The sequence below is a fragment of the Pristiophorus japonicus genome, chromosome 8, assembly GCF_044704955.1.
Source record: "Pristiophorus japonicus isolate sPriJap1 chromosome 8, sPriJap1.hap1, whole genome shotgun sequence".
Classification (NCBI taxonomy): Eukaryota; Metazoa; Chordata; class Chondrichthyes; family Pristiophoridae; genus Pristiophorus; species Pristiophorus japonicus.
Genome location: NC_091984.1, coordinates 138,855,216 through 138,872,496, shown reverse-complemented (window position 1 = coordinate 138,872,496; position 17,281 = coordinate 138,855,216). Strand labels below are relative to the sequence as shown.

At 47.8% G+C, this 17,281-nt stretch overlaps 1 protein-coding gene across 1 annotated transcript in view; it reads left to right on the top strand.

Moving 5' to 3' along the window:
• LOC139268184 (pre-B-cell leukemia transcription factor 1-like) overlaps positions 1-17,281 on the top strand; it is a 1,207,813-nt gene that overhangs the window by 1,053,153 nt on the left and 137,379 nt on the right. Inside the window, exon 4 of the mRNA XM_070886235.1 lies at positions 15,880-16,070. Within this exon, the coding sequence (XP_070742336.1) occupies positions 15,880-16,070 (191 nt within the window). The remainder of the gene's footprint in view (positions 1-15,879; positions 16,071-17,281) is intronic.

Sequence of the window (17,281 nt, the reverse complement as noted above, 5' to 3'; positions counted from 1 at the left end):
ATTTCCCGGTTCCCCATTATTAATTCCCCAGTCTCATCCTCTAGGGGACCAACATTTACTGTAGCCACTCTTTTCCTTTTTATGTACCTGTCTGTCCCAGCACTGAACTTTACGGTACCCCACTAGTCACTGCCTGCCATTCTGAAAAGGACTCGTTTATTCCTACTCTTTGGTTCCTGTCTGCCAACCAGTTCTCTATCTACGTCAATACATTACCCCCAATACCATGTGCTTTAATTTTGAACACTAATCTCTTGTGTGGGACCTTGTCAAAAGCCTTTTGGATGTCCAAATACACCATATCCACTGGTTCTCCCTTGTCCACTCTACTAGTTACATCGTCAAAAGATTTTAGAAGATTTGTCAAGCATGATTTCCCTTTCATAAATCCATGCTGACTTGAACCGATCCTGTCACTGCTTTCCAAATGCGCTGCTATTACATCTTTAATAATTGATTCCAACATTTTCCTCACTACCGATGTCAGGCTAACCGGTCTATAATTCCCTGTTTTCTCTCTCCCTCCTTTTTTAAAAAGTGGGGTTACATTAGCTACCCTCCAATCCATAGGTACTGATCCAAAGGCTTTAGAATGTTGGAAAATGACCACCAATGAATCCACTATTTCTAGGGCCACTTCCTTAAGTAGTCTGGGATGCAGACTATCAGGCCCTGGGGATTTATTGGCCTTCAATCCCATCAATTTTCCAAACACAATTTCCTGACTAATAAGGATTTCCTTCAGTTCCTCCTTCTCACTTGACCCTCGGTCCCCTAGTATTTCCGGAAGGTTATTTGTGTCTTTCTTAGTGAAGACAGAACCAAAGTATTTGTTCAATTGGTCTGCCATTTCTTAGTTCCCCATTATAACTTCACCTGATTGAGGGATAAATATTGCCTCGAACGGCACTGTTGTTCCTCAAAATGAGCCTATGGCTGCAACCTTCTAACCCAGAGGCGAGAGTATTACCAACTTAGTCAAGGCTGATACCTCAACGCCTGGCTTGCAAATCAAATACAAATAAAAGATAGAACTTTAGACCTCAGGGTTTAACATATAGTTTGGTGATGACCATTGGTGACCATGATGTGTCTGCAATGTTTCTAAGCATCTACATTTCAAAGACAGGAAAGTGTTTCTGATGCAATCAACCTGTAATGACTTCCTTCAAAGATTAGCTGGGCTAAGTGTGTCAGCTGTGGCTCAGTGGGTAGCACACTCGCCTCTGAGTCAGAAGGTTGTGGGTGCAAGTACCACTCTGGCGACATGAGCACATAAATCTAGGGTAACACTCCCAGTGCAGTGCTGAGGGAGTGCTGCACTGTTGGAGGTGCCGTCTTTTGGATGACACGTTAAACCAAGGCCCTGCCTGCCCTCTCAGATGAATGTGAAAGATTCCATGGCACTATTTCGAAGAAGAGCAGGGGAGTTATCCCTGGTGTCCTGGCCAATATTTATCCCTCAATCAACATAACAACAAAAGCAGATTATCTGGTCATTATCACATTGCTGTCTGTGTGCAAATTGGCTGCAGTATTTCCTACATTACAACAGTGACTACACTCCAAAAGTACTTCATTGGCTGTAAAGTGCTTCGAGACATCCAGTGGTCATGAAAGATGCTATATAAATGCAAGTCTTTCTTTCTTAAATAGCCCCCATAGGAATATATATATACATACACTCATAGAAAACAAAGACTTGCATTTATATAGCACTTTTAATGTAGTAAAACATCCCAAGGCGCTTGCATAAATATATATATATTCCTTGCACATTGGTTTAATCCAGATACCAAGAAAATAGAATTATTTTCAGTGTGCAGCTAGCAGAAGTTCATTTTAAATTCGCAATATACGTTGTCCTATTTAAAATGAGATAGTCGGGATTTTACAGATTGAAGCAAGACTGGGCTCTGCTTCCATCCCAGTGACAACACACACAAGTGACAGAATGCTGCATTTCAATGAGATTCACCTCAATGTGTCAGGCGTCTGTGAATAGATGAGAAGAGATTTGCAAACCACTTTCCTTTTGATGAATGCAATTAAAAGCAAACAGTCTTTCCTCTGTACAGTGCCTTATCAGGCCTCACATCCAATATTTTACTCTGCGGGGCAGCGGCTTGTCACGTGGGTGACATGGCAGCCTCGTTGTGCACAGCAACATCCCACAAACGGACACGGAGCAAATTGAGAGGTTAATCTGTCTTTGGGGGTGTTAATTGGTGTGTGTGTGTGTGGGGGTGTGTGTGTGGGGAATATTGGCCAGGACACTGGGAGGACTCCCTACTCTCTTATTGCAACTGGGAGTGAGGGGGCGGTGGGGTGGGGCGGAGAGGAAAGAGGGGGAGAGGGTCCGGCAATGCTAAATAATCCATACTGGCCTCCTAAAGATTTCTGGATGAACCGCCAATAATATGTTGCCCAAGTCATTATATACCGCTGTGTAATTAGAAGTGTGCAGTGATGTATTTCAGACAGAAGAATGAGGAGCGGCAATATAATCTAAATGGTACAATGTTAAAGGAGAACAGAGAGCTGGGGTTCACATACAGAAATCTTTAAAGATAGCAGGAAATATTGACAAAGCTGTTTAAAAGGGAGACAGGATCCTGGGCTTTATAATAGAGGCATACAGTACAAAAGCAAGGAAGTTATTGTAATTGTCTATGAATTACTGGTTAGGCCTCAGCTGGAGTATTGGGGGGCAATTTTAACCCCCAAGGACAAGTGGGTTGGGGCGGGTGGCCATTCGGCTCTCAGGAGGTGCGCCGGGACTGGTGGGTGGGCGACCAATGCACCCTAAGGGGGCGAGTCGAGAGGGGTGGGCGACCAATCGTTCTCAGGAGGCTGGCCGGGTGGGGGTGGGACGGATGACCAATCTGCTCTCAGGATGCGAGTTGGGGGCTGCTGTTGCCGAACACCCCCACGCGCTATGTCTCACTTCCTCCCAATGTGCGATGTCAAACTCCCCTCCCCAATGTGCAACATCTCTGCCCCTGGTCCACAACGTCTCGCCTCCCCTCGGCCCCCCACGTCCCACAAGAGGGGTCCAGCCTCCACCCTGCACGATGTTCGGACCCACCCCCGCCCGCCACTGTGCAATGTCCGGCACCCCACTTCCGCTCCCCGGCTGTTTTCCTGCCCGAAATGCAACCAGCCCGTCAATCTGGCCAGCTGTCAGGCGGGAAACTTCTTGAACACATTTCAAGAAGTTTTCCGCCTGACTTTCATTTCGTCCGGGCATTCTGTCCAAAAATCCTCCATCTCCCACCTTCCCCCCCCCTCCCTCCCCGTCTCAACCCCCCCCTCGCCACCACTCTCTTCCCAGCTCTGAGTAAATATTGGGTACAGTGTGGCCAATTCTGGACACCACACTATAGGAAGGCTTTAGAGAGGGTGTGGAGAAGATTTACCAGAATGGTACCACAGCTGAGGGACTTCAGTTATTTGGAGAAGCTGGGATTGTTCTTCTTAGAGCAAAGAAGGTTAAGGGAAGATTTAATAGAGATGGTCGACGTTATGAGGGGTTTTTTTCCACTGGCAGGAGGGTTGGTAACCAGAGGGCACAGATTTAAGATCATTGGCAAAAGAACCAGATAGGAGATGAGGAGTTTTATTTTTACACAGCGAGTTATGATGATCTGGAATGCACTGCTGCAAGGAAGCAGATTCAATAATAAGTTTCAGAAAGGAATTGGTACTTGACACGGAGAACTTTGCAGGGCTACGGGGAAAGAGCAGGGAGTGGGATTAACTGGATAGCTCTTTCATAGAGCCGGCACAGGCATGATGGGCCAAATGGCCTCCTTCTGTGCTGTAAGGTTCTATGATTCAATGATATGGAATGTAGGCCAGCCAATGCCTGACAACTGCAATTGGCAAAAAAGCTGCCCCAAAATATAGTAACATCACTTCATAAATGGCATAGTTCATACCAAATATGGGCAATGCTCTGTCATCACCATCAACATTGCCCCAAAACAGCGACGGCAACAGAAACAATGCCACAGGAAAATTAACGCCCTATTCAGCCAGCACCTCGCTACCAACCTGACGCCCTCCAGTGACCCAGAGGCGCAGATTATCCACAGTGCCTGGTCAACTCTCAAGGTTTCCGTAATCAGCACCTGTGAAGAGACGCTCGATCACTCGATCAGGAAACACCAAGACTGGTTCGCCGAGAATGACCAGGAGATCCAGGAGCTAATATGCCGCAAGCGCAAGGCATTCTTGGACTGGAAGCAGCAACCCAACTCGAGAGCAAGAAAGTAGCTCTACAGACGTCTGAAGGCCGAGGTCCACCAGAAAACCTGTGACCTAAAAAACAGATGGTAGGTGGAGAAAGCGCAGGAGATCCAACAGCGAGCCGACAACCACAGCGTGCGAGGATTCTTCAGCGCAATCAAGACGACCGACAGCCCAAGCACCCAAGGTCCTACCCCACGACTGGCCAAGAATGGAGAGGTGCTCATCAAGGACAGAGAGGTTGTCAGTGCCCTTTGGAAGGAGCACTTTGAGGATCTCCTCAACCGAGACTCTGTCTTTGACGTGAGTGTCCTCGACTCCATCCCACAGCAAGGCACCCGCCACCATCTCAGCACAACCCCAGCTCGGCACGAGATAGAAAAGGCCATCCGACAACTGAAGAACAACAAGTCATCAGGATCAGATGCAATAAAACATGGCGGAGAGCATTACTGGCGCGGATCCATGACCTCATCTCTCTTATCTGGAAGGAGGAGATCATGCCAGGAGATCTCAGAGACACTGTAATAGTAACCATTTCAAGAAAGCTGACAAGTCCGACTGTGGTAACTACAGAGGAATCTCCTTGCTATTGACCACTGGGAAAGTCATCACAAGAATCCTCCTGAATCGCCTTCTTCCTGTGGCTGAAGAGCTCCTCCCAGAGTCGCAATATGGATTCTGCCCACTAAGGAGCACAATGGACATGATCTTCACCGCGTGACAAATACAAGTGTAATGCAGGGAACAGCATCAACCCTTGTACATGGCCTTCTTTGACCTCACAAAACGATATTGGCTCAAATGATAAGGGTGTTGAAACAGTTTGGGTGGAGATAAGGAACAATAAGGGGAAAAAGTCACTGGCAGGTGTAATCTATAAGCCCCATAACAGTAGCAACTCTGTTAGTTGAAGCATAAACCAGAAAATAGTGGGGACTTGTAAAAAGGGAACAGCAATAATCATGGGTGATTTTAACCTCCATATTGATTGGACAACTCAAATTGGTCAGGTGAGCCTTGAGGAGGAGGTCATAGAGTGCATAAGGGACGGGTTATTTGGGCAGTATGTAACTGAACCAACCAGGGGGAAGGCTATCTTAGATCTGGTCCTGTGTAATGAGACAGGATTAATAAACAATCTCCTAGTAAAGGATCCCCTCGGAATTAGTGATCATAGCATGATTGAGTGTCAAATTCAGATGAAGGGTGAGAAAGTTGGATCTCTAACCAGCGTACTAAGCTAAGGTTAAATAAAGAAGACTTTGAAGGTATGAGGGCAGAGTTGGGTAAAGTGGACTGGGAAAACAGATTGAAGTGTGGGATGGTTGATGAACAGTGGTGTACATTTAAGGAGATATTTCACAACTCTCAAGAAAAATATATTCCAGTGAGGAGGAAAGGGTGAAAGAGAAAAGATAGCCATCCGTGGCTAACTAAAGAAATAAAGGATGGTATCCAATTAAAAACAAGGGCATACAAAGTGGCCAAAACTAGTGGGAGGACAGAAGACTGGGAAGCTTTTAAAAGCCAGCAAAGAACGAATAAAAAAATGATTAAGAAAGAGAAGATAGACTATGAAAGTAAACTAGCACAAAATATAAAAACAGATAGCAAGAGTTTATATAGGTATATAACAAGGAAAAGAGTGGCTAAAGTAAATGTTGGTCCCTTAGAGGACGAGACCAGGGAGATGGCAGAAACTCTGAACAAATATTTTGTATCAGTCTTTACGGTAGAGGACACTAACAATATTCCGACAGTGGATAGTCAAGGGGCTATAGGGGGAAGGACCTTAACACAATCACAATCACTAAGGAGGTGGTACTCAGTAAGATAATCGGACTAAAGGCAGATAAATCCCCTGGACCCGATGGCTTGCATCCTGGGGTCTTAAGAGAAGTAGTGTCAGGGATTGTGGATGCATTGGTTGTAATTTATCAAAATTCCCTGGATTCTGGGAAGATCCCAGCAGGTTGGAAAACTGCAAATGTAATGCCCCTATTTAAAAAAGGAGGCAGACAAAAAGCAGGCAACGATAGACCAGTTAGCTTAACATCTGTGGTTGGGAAAATGTTGGAGTCTATTATTAAAGAAGCAGTAGCAGGACATTTGGAAAAGCAAAATTCAGTCAGGCAGAGTCAGCATGGATTTATGAAGGGGAAGTCATGTTTGACAAATTTGCTGGAATTCTTTGAGAATGTAACGAGCAGAGTGAATAAAATGGAACCAGTGGATGTGGTGTATTTGGACTTCCAGAAGTCATTTGACAAGGTGCCACATAAAAGGTTACTGCACAAGATAAAAGTTCACGGGGTTGGGGGTAATATATTAGCATGGATAGAGGATTGGCTATCCAACATAGAACAGAGAGTCAGGATAAATGGGTCAATCTCTGGTTGGCAATCTCTGGTGGGGTGCCGCAGGGTTCGGTGCTGGGACCCCAACTATTTACAATCTATATTAATGACTTGGAAGAAGGGACTGAGTGTAACGTAGCCAAGTTTGCTGACGATACAAAGATGGGAGGAAAAGCAATGTGTGAGGAAGACACAAAAAATCTGCAAAAGGACATAGACAGATGGAGTATAATGTTGGAAAGTGTGAGGTCATGCACGTTGGCAGAAAAAAATCAAAGAGCAAGTTATTATTTAAATGGAGAAAGATTGCAAAGTGCCACAGTACAGCGGGACCTTGGGGTACTTGTGCATGAAACACAAAAGGATAGTATGTAGGTACAGTAAGTGATCAGGAAGGCCGATGGTATCTTGGCTTTATTGCAAAGGGGAAGTCTTGCTACAGCTATATAAGGTATTGGTGAAGCCACACCTGGAATACTCCGTGCAGTTTTGTTTTCCATATTTACGAAAGGATATACTTGCTTTGGAGGCAGTTCAGAGAAGGTGCACTAGGTTGATTCCGGGGATGAGGGGGTTGACTTATGAGGAAAGGTTGAGTAGGTTGGGCCTCTAATCATTTGAATTCAGAAGAATGAGAGGTGTTCTTATCGAAACGTATAAGATTATGAGTGGGCTTGACAAGGTGGATGCAGAGAGGATGTTTCCACTGATGGGGGAGACTAGAACTAGAGGTACCAAGCTCATGTCTACAGAGCAGCAGTGATACCTGCCCTCCTATATGGCTCAGAGACATGAATTATGTACAGCAAGTACCTCAAAATACTGGAGAAGTACCACCAATGCTGCCTGCACAAGATCCTGCAAATCCATTGGCAGGATGGGTGCACCAACGTCAGTGTCCTCGTTCAGGCCAACATCCCCAGCATCGAAGCATTGACCACACTCGATCAGCTCCGCTGGACTGGCCACATCGTCCGCATGCCTGACACGGGACTCCCAAAACAAGTGCTCTACTCGAAGCTCCGACATGGCAAGCGAGCCTCAGGTGGACAGAGGAAACGTTTGATGGACACCCTCAAAGGCTCCTTGAGAAAATGTAACACCCCCACTGACACCTGGGAATCCCTGGTCCAAGACTGCTGAAAGTGGAGGTAAAGCATCCGGGAAGCCGCTGAACACCTTGAGTCTCTTCGCTGGGAGCAAGCTGAAGCCAAGCGTCGACAATGGAAGGAACACACAGCAACCCAGGCACCCCACCCACCCGTTCCTTCAACCACCATCTGCCCCACCTGTGACAGAGACTGTAGGTTCCACATTGGACTCCTCAGTCACCTGAGAACTCATTTCTAGTGTGGAAGCAAGTCATCCTTGACTCCGAGGGGTTGCCTATGATGATGAATGCATGTTACAAGCCTGTGATCAACTATGGAGTTTTAGTAACATTTATTATTCTGAATCACACTCCACCTCCTGCTGTTTCCCTCCTCCTTTGGCAGTTTTCCCCCCTGAAGGCATTAACCCCTTGCTATGGCCCAACCTGCACCAACCAAATGGCCAGTAATCATGCACGAATCTCGAGAGTGAGCACTAGCAGCCTATTGGTGGCCAAAACAGGAAGGCAGAATATTATCTGAATGTTGACAGATTAGGAAAAGGGGAGAACATAAACATACTTTTCAGAATGGCAGGCAGTGACTAGTGGGGTACCGCAAGGTTCTGTGCTGGGGCCCCAGCTGCTTACATTGTACATTAATGATTTAGACGAGGGGATTAAATGTAGTATCTCCAAATTTGCGGATGACACTAAGTTGGGTGGCAGTGTGAGCTGCGAGGAGGATGCTATGAGGCTGCAGAGTGACCTGGATAGGTTAGGTGAGTGAGCAAATGAATGGCAGATGAAGTATAATGTGGATAAATGTGAGGTTATCCACTTTGGTGGTAAAAACAGAGAGACAGACTATTATCTGAATGGTGACAGATTAGGAAAAGGGAAGGTGCAACGAGACCTGGGTGTCATGGTACATCAGTCATTGAAGGTTGGCATGCAGGTACAGCAGGCGGTTAAGAAAGCAAATGGCATGTTGGCCTTCATAGCGAGGGGATTTGAGTACAGGGGCAGGGAGGTGTTGCTGCAGTTGTACAGGGCCTTGGTGAGGCCACACCTGGAGTATTGTGTACAGTTTTGGTCTCCTAACTTGAGGAAGGACATTCTTGCTATTGAGGGAGTGCAGCGAAGATTCACCAGACTGATTCCCGGGATGGTGGGACTGACCTATCAAGAAAGACTGGATCAACTGGGCTTGTATTCACTGGAGTTCAGAAGAATGAGAGGGGACCTCATAGAAACGTTTAAAATTCTGAAGGGTTTAGACAGGTTAGATGCAGGAAGAATGTTCCCAATGTTGGGGAAGTCCAGAACCAGTGGTCACAGTCTAAGGATAAGGGGTAAGCCATTTAGGACCGAGATGAGGAGAAACTTCTTCACCCAGAGAGTGGTGAACCTGTGGAATTCTCTACCACAGAAAGTAGTTGAGGCCAATTCACTAAATATATTCAAAAGGGAGTTAGATGAAGTCCTTACTACTCGGGGGATCAAGGGGTATGGCGAGAAAGCAGGAAGGGATTACTGAAGTTTCATGTTCAGCCATGAACTCATTGAATGACGGTGCAGGCTAGAAGGGCTGAATGGCCTGCTCCTGCACTTATTTTCTATGTTTCTATGTTTCTGTAAGAACATAAGAATTAGGAACAGGAGTTGGCCATCTAGCCCCTCGAGCCTGCTCCGCCATTCAAAAAGATCATGTCCGATCTGGCCGTGGACTCAGCTCCACTTACCCGCCCGCTCCCCATACCCCTTAATTCCCTTATTGGTTAAAAATGTATCTATCTGTGATTAGAATACATTCAATGAGCTAGCCTCAACTGCTTCCCTGGGCAGAGAATTCCACAGATTCACAACCCTCTGGGAGAAGAAATTCCTTCTCAACTCGGTTTTAAATTGGCTCCCCCGTATTTTGAGGCTGTGCCCCCTAGTTCTAGTCTCCCCGACTAGTGGAAACAACCTCTCTGCCTCTATCTTGTCTATCCCTTTCATTATTTTAAATGTTTCTATAAGATCACCCCTCATCCTTCTGAACTCCAACGAGTAAAGACCCAGTCTACTCAATCTATCATCATAAGGTAACCCCCTCATCTCTGGAATCAGCCTAGTGAATCATCTCTGTACCCCCTCCAAAGCTAGTATATCCTTCCTTAAGTAAGGTGACCAAAACTGCATGCAGTACTCCAGGTGTAGCCTCACCAATACCCTGCAGGACCTCCCTGCTTTTGTACTCCATCCCTCTCGCAATGAAGGCCAACATTCCATTCGCCTTCCTGATTACCTGCTGCACCTGCAAACTAACTTTTTGGGATTCATGTACAAGGACCCCCAGGTCCCTCTGCACTGCAGCATGTTGTAATTTCTCCCCTTCAAATAATATTCCCTTTTACTGTTTTTACTGTGCAACGAGACCTGGGTGTCATGGTACATCAGTCATTGAAAGTTGGCATGCAGGTACAGCAGGCTGTGAAGAAGGCAAATGGCATGTTGGCCTTCATATCGAGAGGATTTGAGTATAGGAGCAGGGAGGTCTTACTACAGTTGTACAGGGCCTTGGTGAGGCCACACCTTGAATATTGTGTACAGTTTTGGTCTCCTAATATGAGGAAGGACATTCTTGCTATTAAGAGAATGTAGTGAAGATTCACCAAACTGATTCCCGGGATGGCAGGACTGACTTATGAAGAAAGACTGGATCGACTAGGCTTATATTCACTGGAATTTAGAAGAATGAGAGGGGATCTCATAGAAACATATAAAATTCTGACGGGATTGGACAGGTTAGACGCAGGAAGAATGTTCCTGATGTTGGGGGATGTCCAGAACCAGAGGTCACAATCTAAGGATAAGGGGTAAGCCATTAAGGACCGAGATCAGGAAAAACTTCTTCACTCAGAGAATTGTGAACCTGTGGAATTCTCTACCACAGAAAGTTGTTGAGGCCAGTTCGTTAGATATATTCAAAAGGGAGTTAGATGTGGCCCTTACGGCTAAATGGATCAAGGGGTATGGAGAGAAAGCAGGAATGGGATACTGAAGTTGCATGATCAGCCATGATCATATTGAATGTTGGTGCAGTCTCGAAGGGCCGAATGGCCTACTCCTGCACCTACTTTCTCTGTTTTTATTATTTCTATGTTTCTATTCAACTGCAAGGTGTGTCACAAGCAAACCCACACCCTTCCTCACCCAATGCTCTGTTTCTCTGGGCAGGGAGATGGGCAGTCACGCAGCTGAATAAATTTAACGCAGGAAAGTGTGAAGTGATGCACTTTGGTGGAAAGAATGAGGAGTGGACATATAAACTAAAGGGTACAATCCTAAAGGGGGTACACTAACAGAGAGACCTGGGGGTATGTGTGCATGTGACCAAATGCATTGTGTTTTTTCTGCGCCTGCGGCCTCTGGACTCCTCCCTCGAATCCTCTCGCACATGCGCAGACTCCTCGGACCCGGAACCGGAAGTGGGGCTCCGACAAGTCCGCATGGCATCCGCTGGGGAGAGAGAGAGAACAAGATGGGTAGGGAGACACAGGGGCGGGGAGAGAGAGAGAGCGGGGAGAGAGAGAGGTGGCAGGCAGGAAAAGAGAGAGAGATAGGGTGGGGGGAGACATGGGGCGGGAGGGAGAGAAAGAGGGGCGGAGAGAGAGAGGCAGCGGGTAGGGGGAGAGAGTGAGAGGCGGCAGGGGGGGAGAGAGGGGCGGCAGGCAGGGGTGAGAGAGGCAGCGGGTGGGGGAGAGAGGTGGCAGGCAGGGGAAAGAGGTGGCGGGCGGGAGTGAGAGAGGTGGCGGGCGGGGGAGAGAGAGGCGGTGGGTGGGGGAGAGAGAGAGAGATGCAGTGGGCGGGGGAGAGAGAGAGATGCAGTGGGCGGGGCTGACAAAAGCTGTGGGCGGGGTGTGAGAGAGTGGCGGTGGGGGAGAGAGAGGCGGCGGACGGGGGAGAGAGAGGCGGTGGGTGGGGGAGAGAGAGAGAGATGCAGTGGGCGGGGGAGAGAGAGAGATGCAGTGGGCGGGGCTGACAAAAGCTGTGGGCGGGGTGTGAGAGAGTGGCGGCGGGGGAGAGAGAGGCGGCGGGCGGGGGAGAGAGAGGCGGTGGGTGGGGGAGAGAGAGGCGATGGGTGGGGGAGAGAGAGAGAGATGCAGTGGGCGGGGCTGACAAAAGCTGTGGGCGGGGTGTGAGAGAGTGGTGGCGGGGGTAGGGGAGAGAGAGAAAGATTGAGGGGGAGACATGGGGGAGGGGAGAGAGTAAGATGGGAGGGAGAGAGAGGTAGGTGGGGGGAAAAGACAGAGACGGGGAATGGAGAACTGGGAGGGGGGATCGGAGGGGAGAGAGGGAACTCAGGGATGACGTATCACGTTCTTCCAACCCCCCTTTACGCACAGTGGATGAAATCTGGAAGTTACGACACTATCACTATTCACTTCATACCCAATAAACCTGTTAACAATCTGTGACCCACACACAATGCCCCATCTATGACGGGGCGCGGGCAGGGGCGGGGGGCTGGGTGTGGGGGTAAGCCAGGGAACTTGGGCTGGGGGGCATGAACTTGGGCTGGGGGAGACATGCACTTGGGCTGGGGGGAGCAATGAACTTTGGCTCGGAGGTGTCAGGGGCTTCAGCACGGGCCGGGGAGGTATGCACTTGGGCTGGGGTCAGGATTTGCGAGGCTTTTGCCGGGAGCTCTATCCTCTCTGTGACTGCTTGAAGGGGCGGTCTGAAGTCAGAATGACTCAAATTACACTTTGCAGTCACTCAGACAAAGTGCTGGGTGTGTCTTATCCTCCAAGGAGGGAACCAATCAGCAATCAGGTCATGTGATAATTGTGTGCCAATCAGCCAGAAACATAGTGCAAATAATTGGATCCTATGCATGCACAAATCATTGCGGGTAGCAGGGCAGGTTGCGAAAGCAGTTAAAAAGGTTTACGAGATCCTGGGCTTAATAAATAGAGTACAAAAGCATGGAAATTATGATGAACCTGTATAAAACACTGGTTCGGCCCCAACTGGAGTATTGTGTCCAATTCTGGGCGCTGCATTTTAGGAAGGATGTGAAGGCCTTAGAGAGGGTGCAGAAAAGATTTATGAGAATGATTCCAGGGATGAGGAACTTCAGTTACGTTGATAGACTGGAGAAGCTGGGGTTGTTCTCCTTGGAGCAGAGAAGGAGATTTGATCGAGTGTTCAAAATCATGAGGGGTCTGGACAGAGTAGATGGAGAGAAACTGTTCCCATTGGAAGAAGGGTCGAGAACCAGAGAACAGAGATTTAAGGTGATTGACAGAAGAACCAAAGGCGATGTCAGAAATGACGAGTTACACAGCGAGTGGTTGGGATCAGGAATGCACTGCCTGAAAGGGTATTGGAGGCAGACTCAATTTTATCTTTCAAAAGGAAGTTGGATAAGTATCTGAAGGAAATATAATTGCAGGGCTACGGTGAAAGGGCGGGGGAGTGGGACTAGCTGAGAGCCGGCATGGGCTAGATGGGCCAAATGGCCTTTTTCCGTTCTGTAACCATGCTATGATTCTATGAATGGGCTGGTATTTCATTGGTATTAACCTTTACACTGCCATTAATTTTATACGTTTTCGATTGCTGCGATGCTAAAACAAACATTAACATTACAGTAATAAACTCATGGAATAGCTTTAACATAGTAATCCTACATTTATTCAAACATGATGTGTAAACGTCCTGTGCTCACACTGTCATCCCTTTCTCTCCATGTTCTCCCTTCCTCTCCATGTTCTCCCTTCCTTGTTCTCACCATTGTATTATTATTTCACCTTGAATTGTTTTTCTAATTTGATGCATTATTATCTTAAAATAATATATTATCTTAAAACATTTCCCCCATGTCGTTGCGCTCTTTCTCCCATCCCAGTGTCCAATTTGGAGGTGGAAGTAGAGTTGAAAAGAGGACCAATTTTATTGGTTACAAACTCAACAGCGGGCTGATGATTGTCACTGCGTCGTCGCGGTTTTACCACACACAAACAGGAGGGAGCGGCCCACCAATCAGAGTGGTTGGCAATCCCCAGGCGAGCCACACATTTATTGTAGCCCAGTATAAGAACATAAGAAAGTAGGAAAAGGAGTAGGCCATTCCGCCCCTCCAGCCTGCTCCACCATTCAATGAGATCATGGCTGATCATCGACCTCAACTCCACTTTCCTGCACTGTCCCCATATCCCTTGATTCCCTTAATATCCAAAAATCTATCGATCTCTGTCTTGAATATACGCAAAGACTGAACCTCCACAGCCCTCTGGGTTATAGAATTCCAAAGATTCACCGCCCTCTGAGTGAAGAAGTTTCTTCTCATCTCAGTCCTAAATGGTTGACCCCTTATTCTGAGACTGTGACCCCTAGTTCTAGACTCCCCAGCCAGAGAATACATCCTCCCTGCATCTACCCTGTCAAGCCCTTTAAGAATTTTGTATGTTTAAAATGAGATCACCTCTCATTCTTCTTCTAGGACAGGTGACCAAAAGCTTGGTCAAAGAGGTAGGTTTTAATGAACCTCCTAAAGGAGGAGAGAGTGGTAGAGAGGCGGAGAGGTTGAGGAAGGGAGTTCCAGAGCTTCGGCTCCAGGATATAGGCCTAGTCTACTCAATCTCTTCTCATAGGACAATCCCCCCATCCCAGGAATCAGCCTGATGAACCTTCGTTGCACTCCCTCTATGGCAAGTATGAGTTTGTTACCTCAAGGAATCCACAGCTCTTTATTGTAAATAGGAACATTAGGAGCAGGAGGAGGCCATTCAGCCGCTCGAGCCTGCTCCGCTATTCAGTTAGGTCATGACCTTACCCGCCTTGGCTCCGTATCCTTTGATAGCCCTACCGAACAAAAATTTCTGAATCTCACCCCTCACCTGTGGTCCGGAAAACTTTAACACAATTTTATTGGCATCTTTTGACTGGGGTGAGGGTTGTGGGAGGGTGGTGGTGAAGATTTCCTTGACATGCCAAGTGTAACGGAATCATAAACCCTGGATCGTAAAGAACCGCTTTGCAAGTTGTCACAAGACTTTGGTTCAACTCATAGACAAACGGGATTGGTAATTTGGGAAAATGAATTGGGGTTTGTCAGGGCTCAAGATTTGATAAATGGCATCTATTGAGAAACCGAGTTATCAGGTGACATGCACTTGTGGGGATATTAATTGTGTTGCAGTGCTCGTCCAGGCAGGCCTGCTATTGGATTAGCACTGTGGACATGGAGCTTGGGGCCTTGTCAGTACTAATCAAGGGCGAAGGTCAGAACGCCCAACCTTCAGCACCTTCAGTTGGACGGATGGACACCCTAGCGGGTGATGAAATGGGTTGCACTAACCCCTGTGCCTGATACTCTGCTTTGAGCTCCTGACACACACAGCTCCGGGTCAGTACAAATTCGTCCAATCCAACTCGCCAAGTTCAGACTATAGTCCCAAGACACCTTACAATGTCATTGGGTTTCTAGCAACGTGTTACAACAACAACCACTTGCATTTACGTAGCGCCTTTAACGTAGTGCAACATCCCAAGAGCGTTATCAGAAAAAATTTGACACCGGGCCACAAAAGGGGACATTAGGACAGGTGACCAAAAGCTTGGTCAAAGAGGTAGGTTTTAATGAACCTCCTCAAGGAGGAGAGAAAGGTAGAGAGGTGGAGAGGTTGAGGAAGGGAGTTCCAGAGCTTAGGCACCAGGCAGCTGAAGGCACGGCCACCGATGGTGAAGCGATTAATATAGGGATGCTCAAGAGAGCAGAATTGGAGAAGGGCAGACATCTCCGTGGGTTGTGAGGCTGGAGGAGATTACAGAGATAGGGAGGGGCAAGGTCAGGGAGGGATTTGGAAACAAGCGTAAAACATTACAGGAAGAATGTGATTGGCGAGCTTGGGGCCTGGGCAGCTGAATCCAGTGGTTACACCATTGGTAGCTGGTCAGATTTGGGAGTTGGTTTCCATGGCAGCAGGGTATCCAGGTACATTATCCCTTGCCAAGCCACCCACCCAATAATATGAGAGAAAGACTAGCTGTGATCCGCGGCAAAGGTTTTGTGGTGTGTTCCCAGAATGTGACTCCGGCTGACAGCGGTCGCTCGGCCCTGCCCGTCCAACGTCCCTATGCTTCCATCAGTTCCCTCACTGCTTCTCACCTCCTCTCCCGCAGGCCTGCAACGAGTTCACCACGCACGTCATGAACCTACTGCGGGAGCAGAGCCGGACAAGGCCCATCTCCCCAAAGGAAATCGAGCGGATGGTCAACATTATCCACCGGAAGTTTAACTCCATTCAGATACAGCTGAAACAGAGCACGTGCGAGGCCGTCATGATCCTCCGCTCACGATTCCTGGATGCACGGTAAGTACACTTGCTGGGTGTCACTTTAACGCAGTCGGCGAACTTAAAGGAGGAGGGGGGGAAAGGAACTGAAGGCTAGTTTCTGCGATGGGGACTAGAGCGACATCGAGTTAATGACACTACATGCTTCATTGACCATTGCTTGGACTTACAGAATAGAGAGTGGCGGGTCAGTGAATGATCTAGGGTGAAAATTAGGTTGAGGGGTTTTGGAGCGGTAATGTCAGGCGGTGGATAAATTTAGCGTCAGGAAATGGTTTGCATCGGCAGCTAAAAGATTCATCAGCAGCGGCCTGACAGTGGATTGGAGTGCTAAGGGAGACGTTCCACACTTATCTTAGGGCGCTAGGCTGGGTGAGCAACTGAATATCCCGAGCTAAAGAGCCGGACTCATAGCGCCCTAAGAGAGGCCTCCCAGCAGAAACAAAATCGGAACAAAAACACATAAAATATTCCCTATATATTACGCACAATAACGAACGTTAAATTGCATAAAGGAAAAAAATAAACGATTGTGCTCACCTCCTGCAGTGACTGCTTCCCTCCCCACCATCGGGACAGCGCTACACGCCAGCTTTCTCTGGCGGGGTCACTACGGGGCGTTACGGGTTCAACGGCAAAACTAATGTTGAGAGCGGGTCGATACATGGGGGTGGTGGTTGTACACCGGGCGGTACGTCCCAGTGCCGTCGGCACCGGCACACTGAAATTACCGAGCGCCGTGAATGCCGGCGCTCACGGCTGCAAACCCTTTACCGCCCTGTTCCGGCCCTGGTGAGGGGCGGTATTTCAGCGAATTTCCAGCCCCAGGTGTCCTCTCATCTCATGCAATTGGGTCAAATTTGACCAGGACACAAATCGCGGTCTAGAAAAGTTGTAGAACGAGGGCATTTCAGACTTGGCTTTAATCCATGATTGTGGCTTCCTCTCTGTTGAGGTGGATTGGGATGGAAGAGATGGATAACAGCTTCCGATCAAGCTATAGCTTTAAGTACGCAAATGGAGGTTGATGTTACAAATGGACACAGGGGTTGTCCGAAACTCAGACTTAACTGCAGCCTGCCTGCCAATGGCATTTTAACGCAGCCACCGCATTAGCATTTTTCTTTGGGGTTTGCCGTTGATTGTGCGGCAGCGAGCGCGATGAGGACCCACATGGTGTGATCTCAACTCCAGTATTGAAAGGGCCAATCCAGAGATGGAATTTGGAG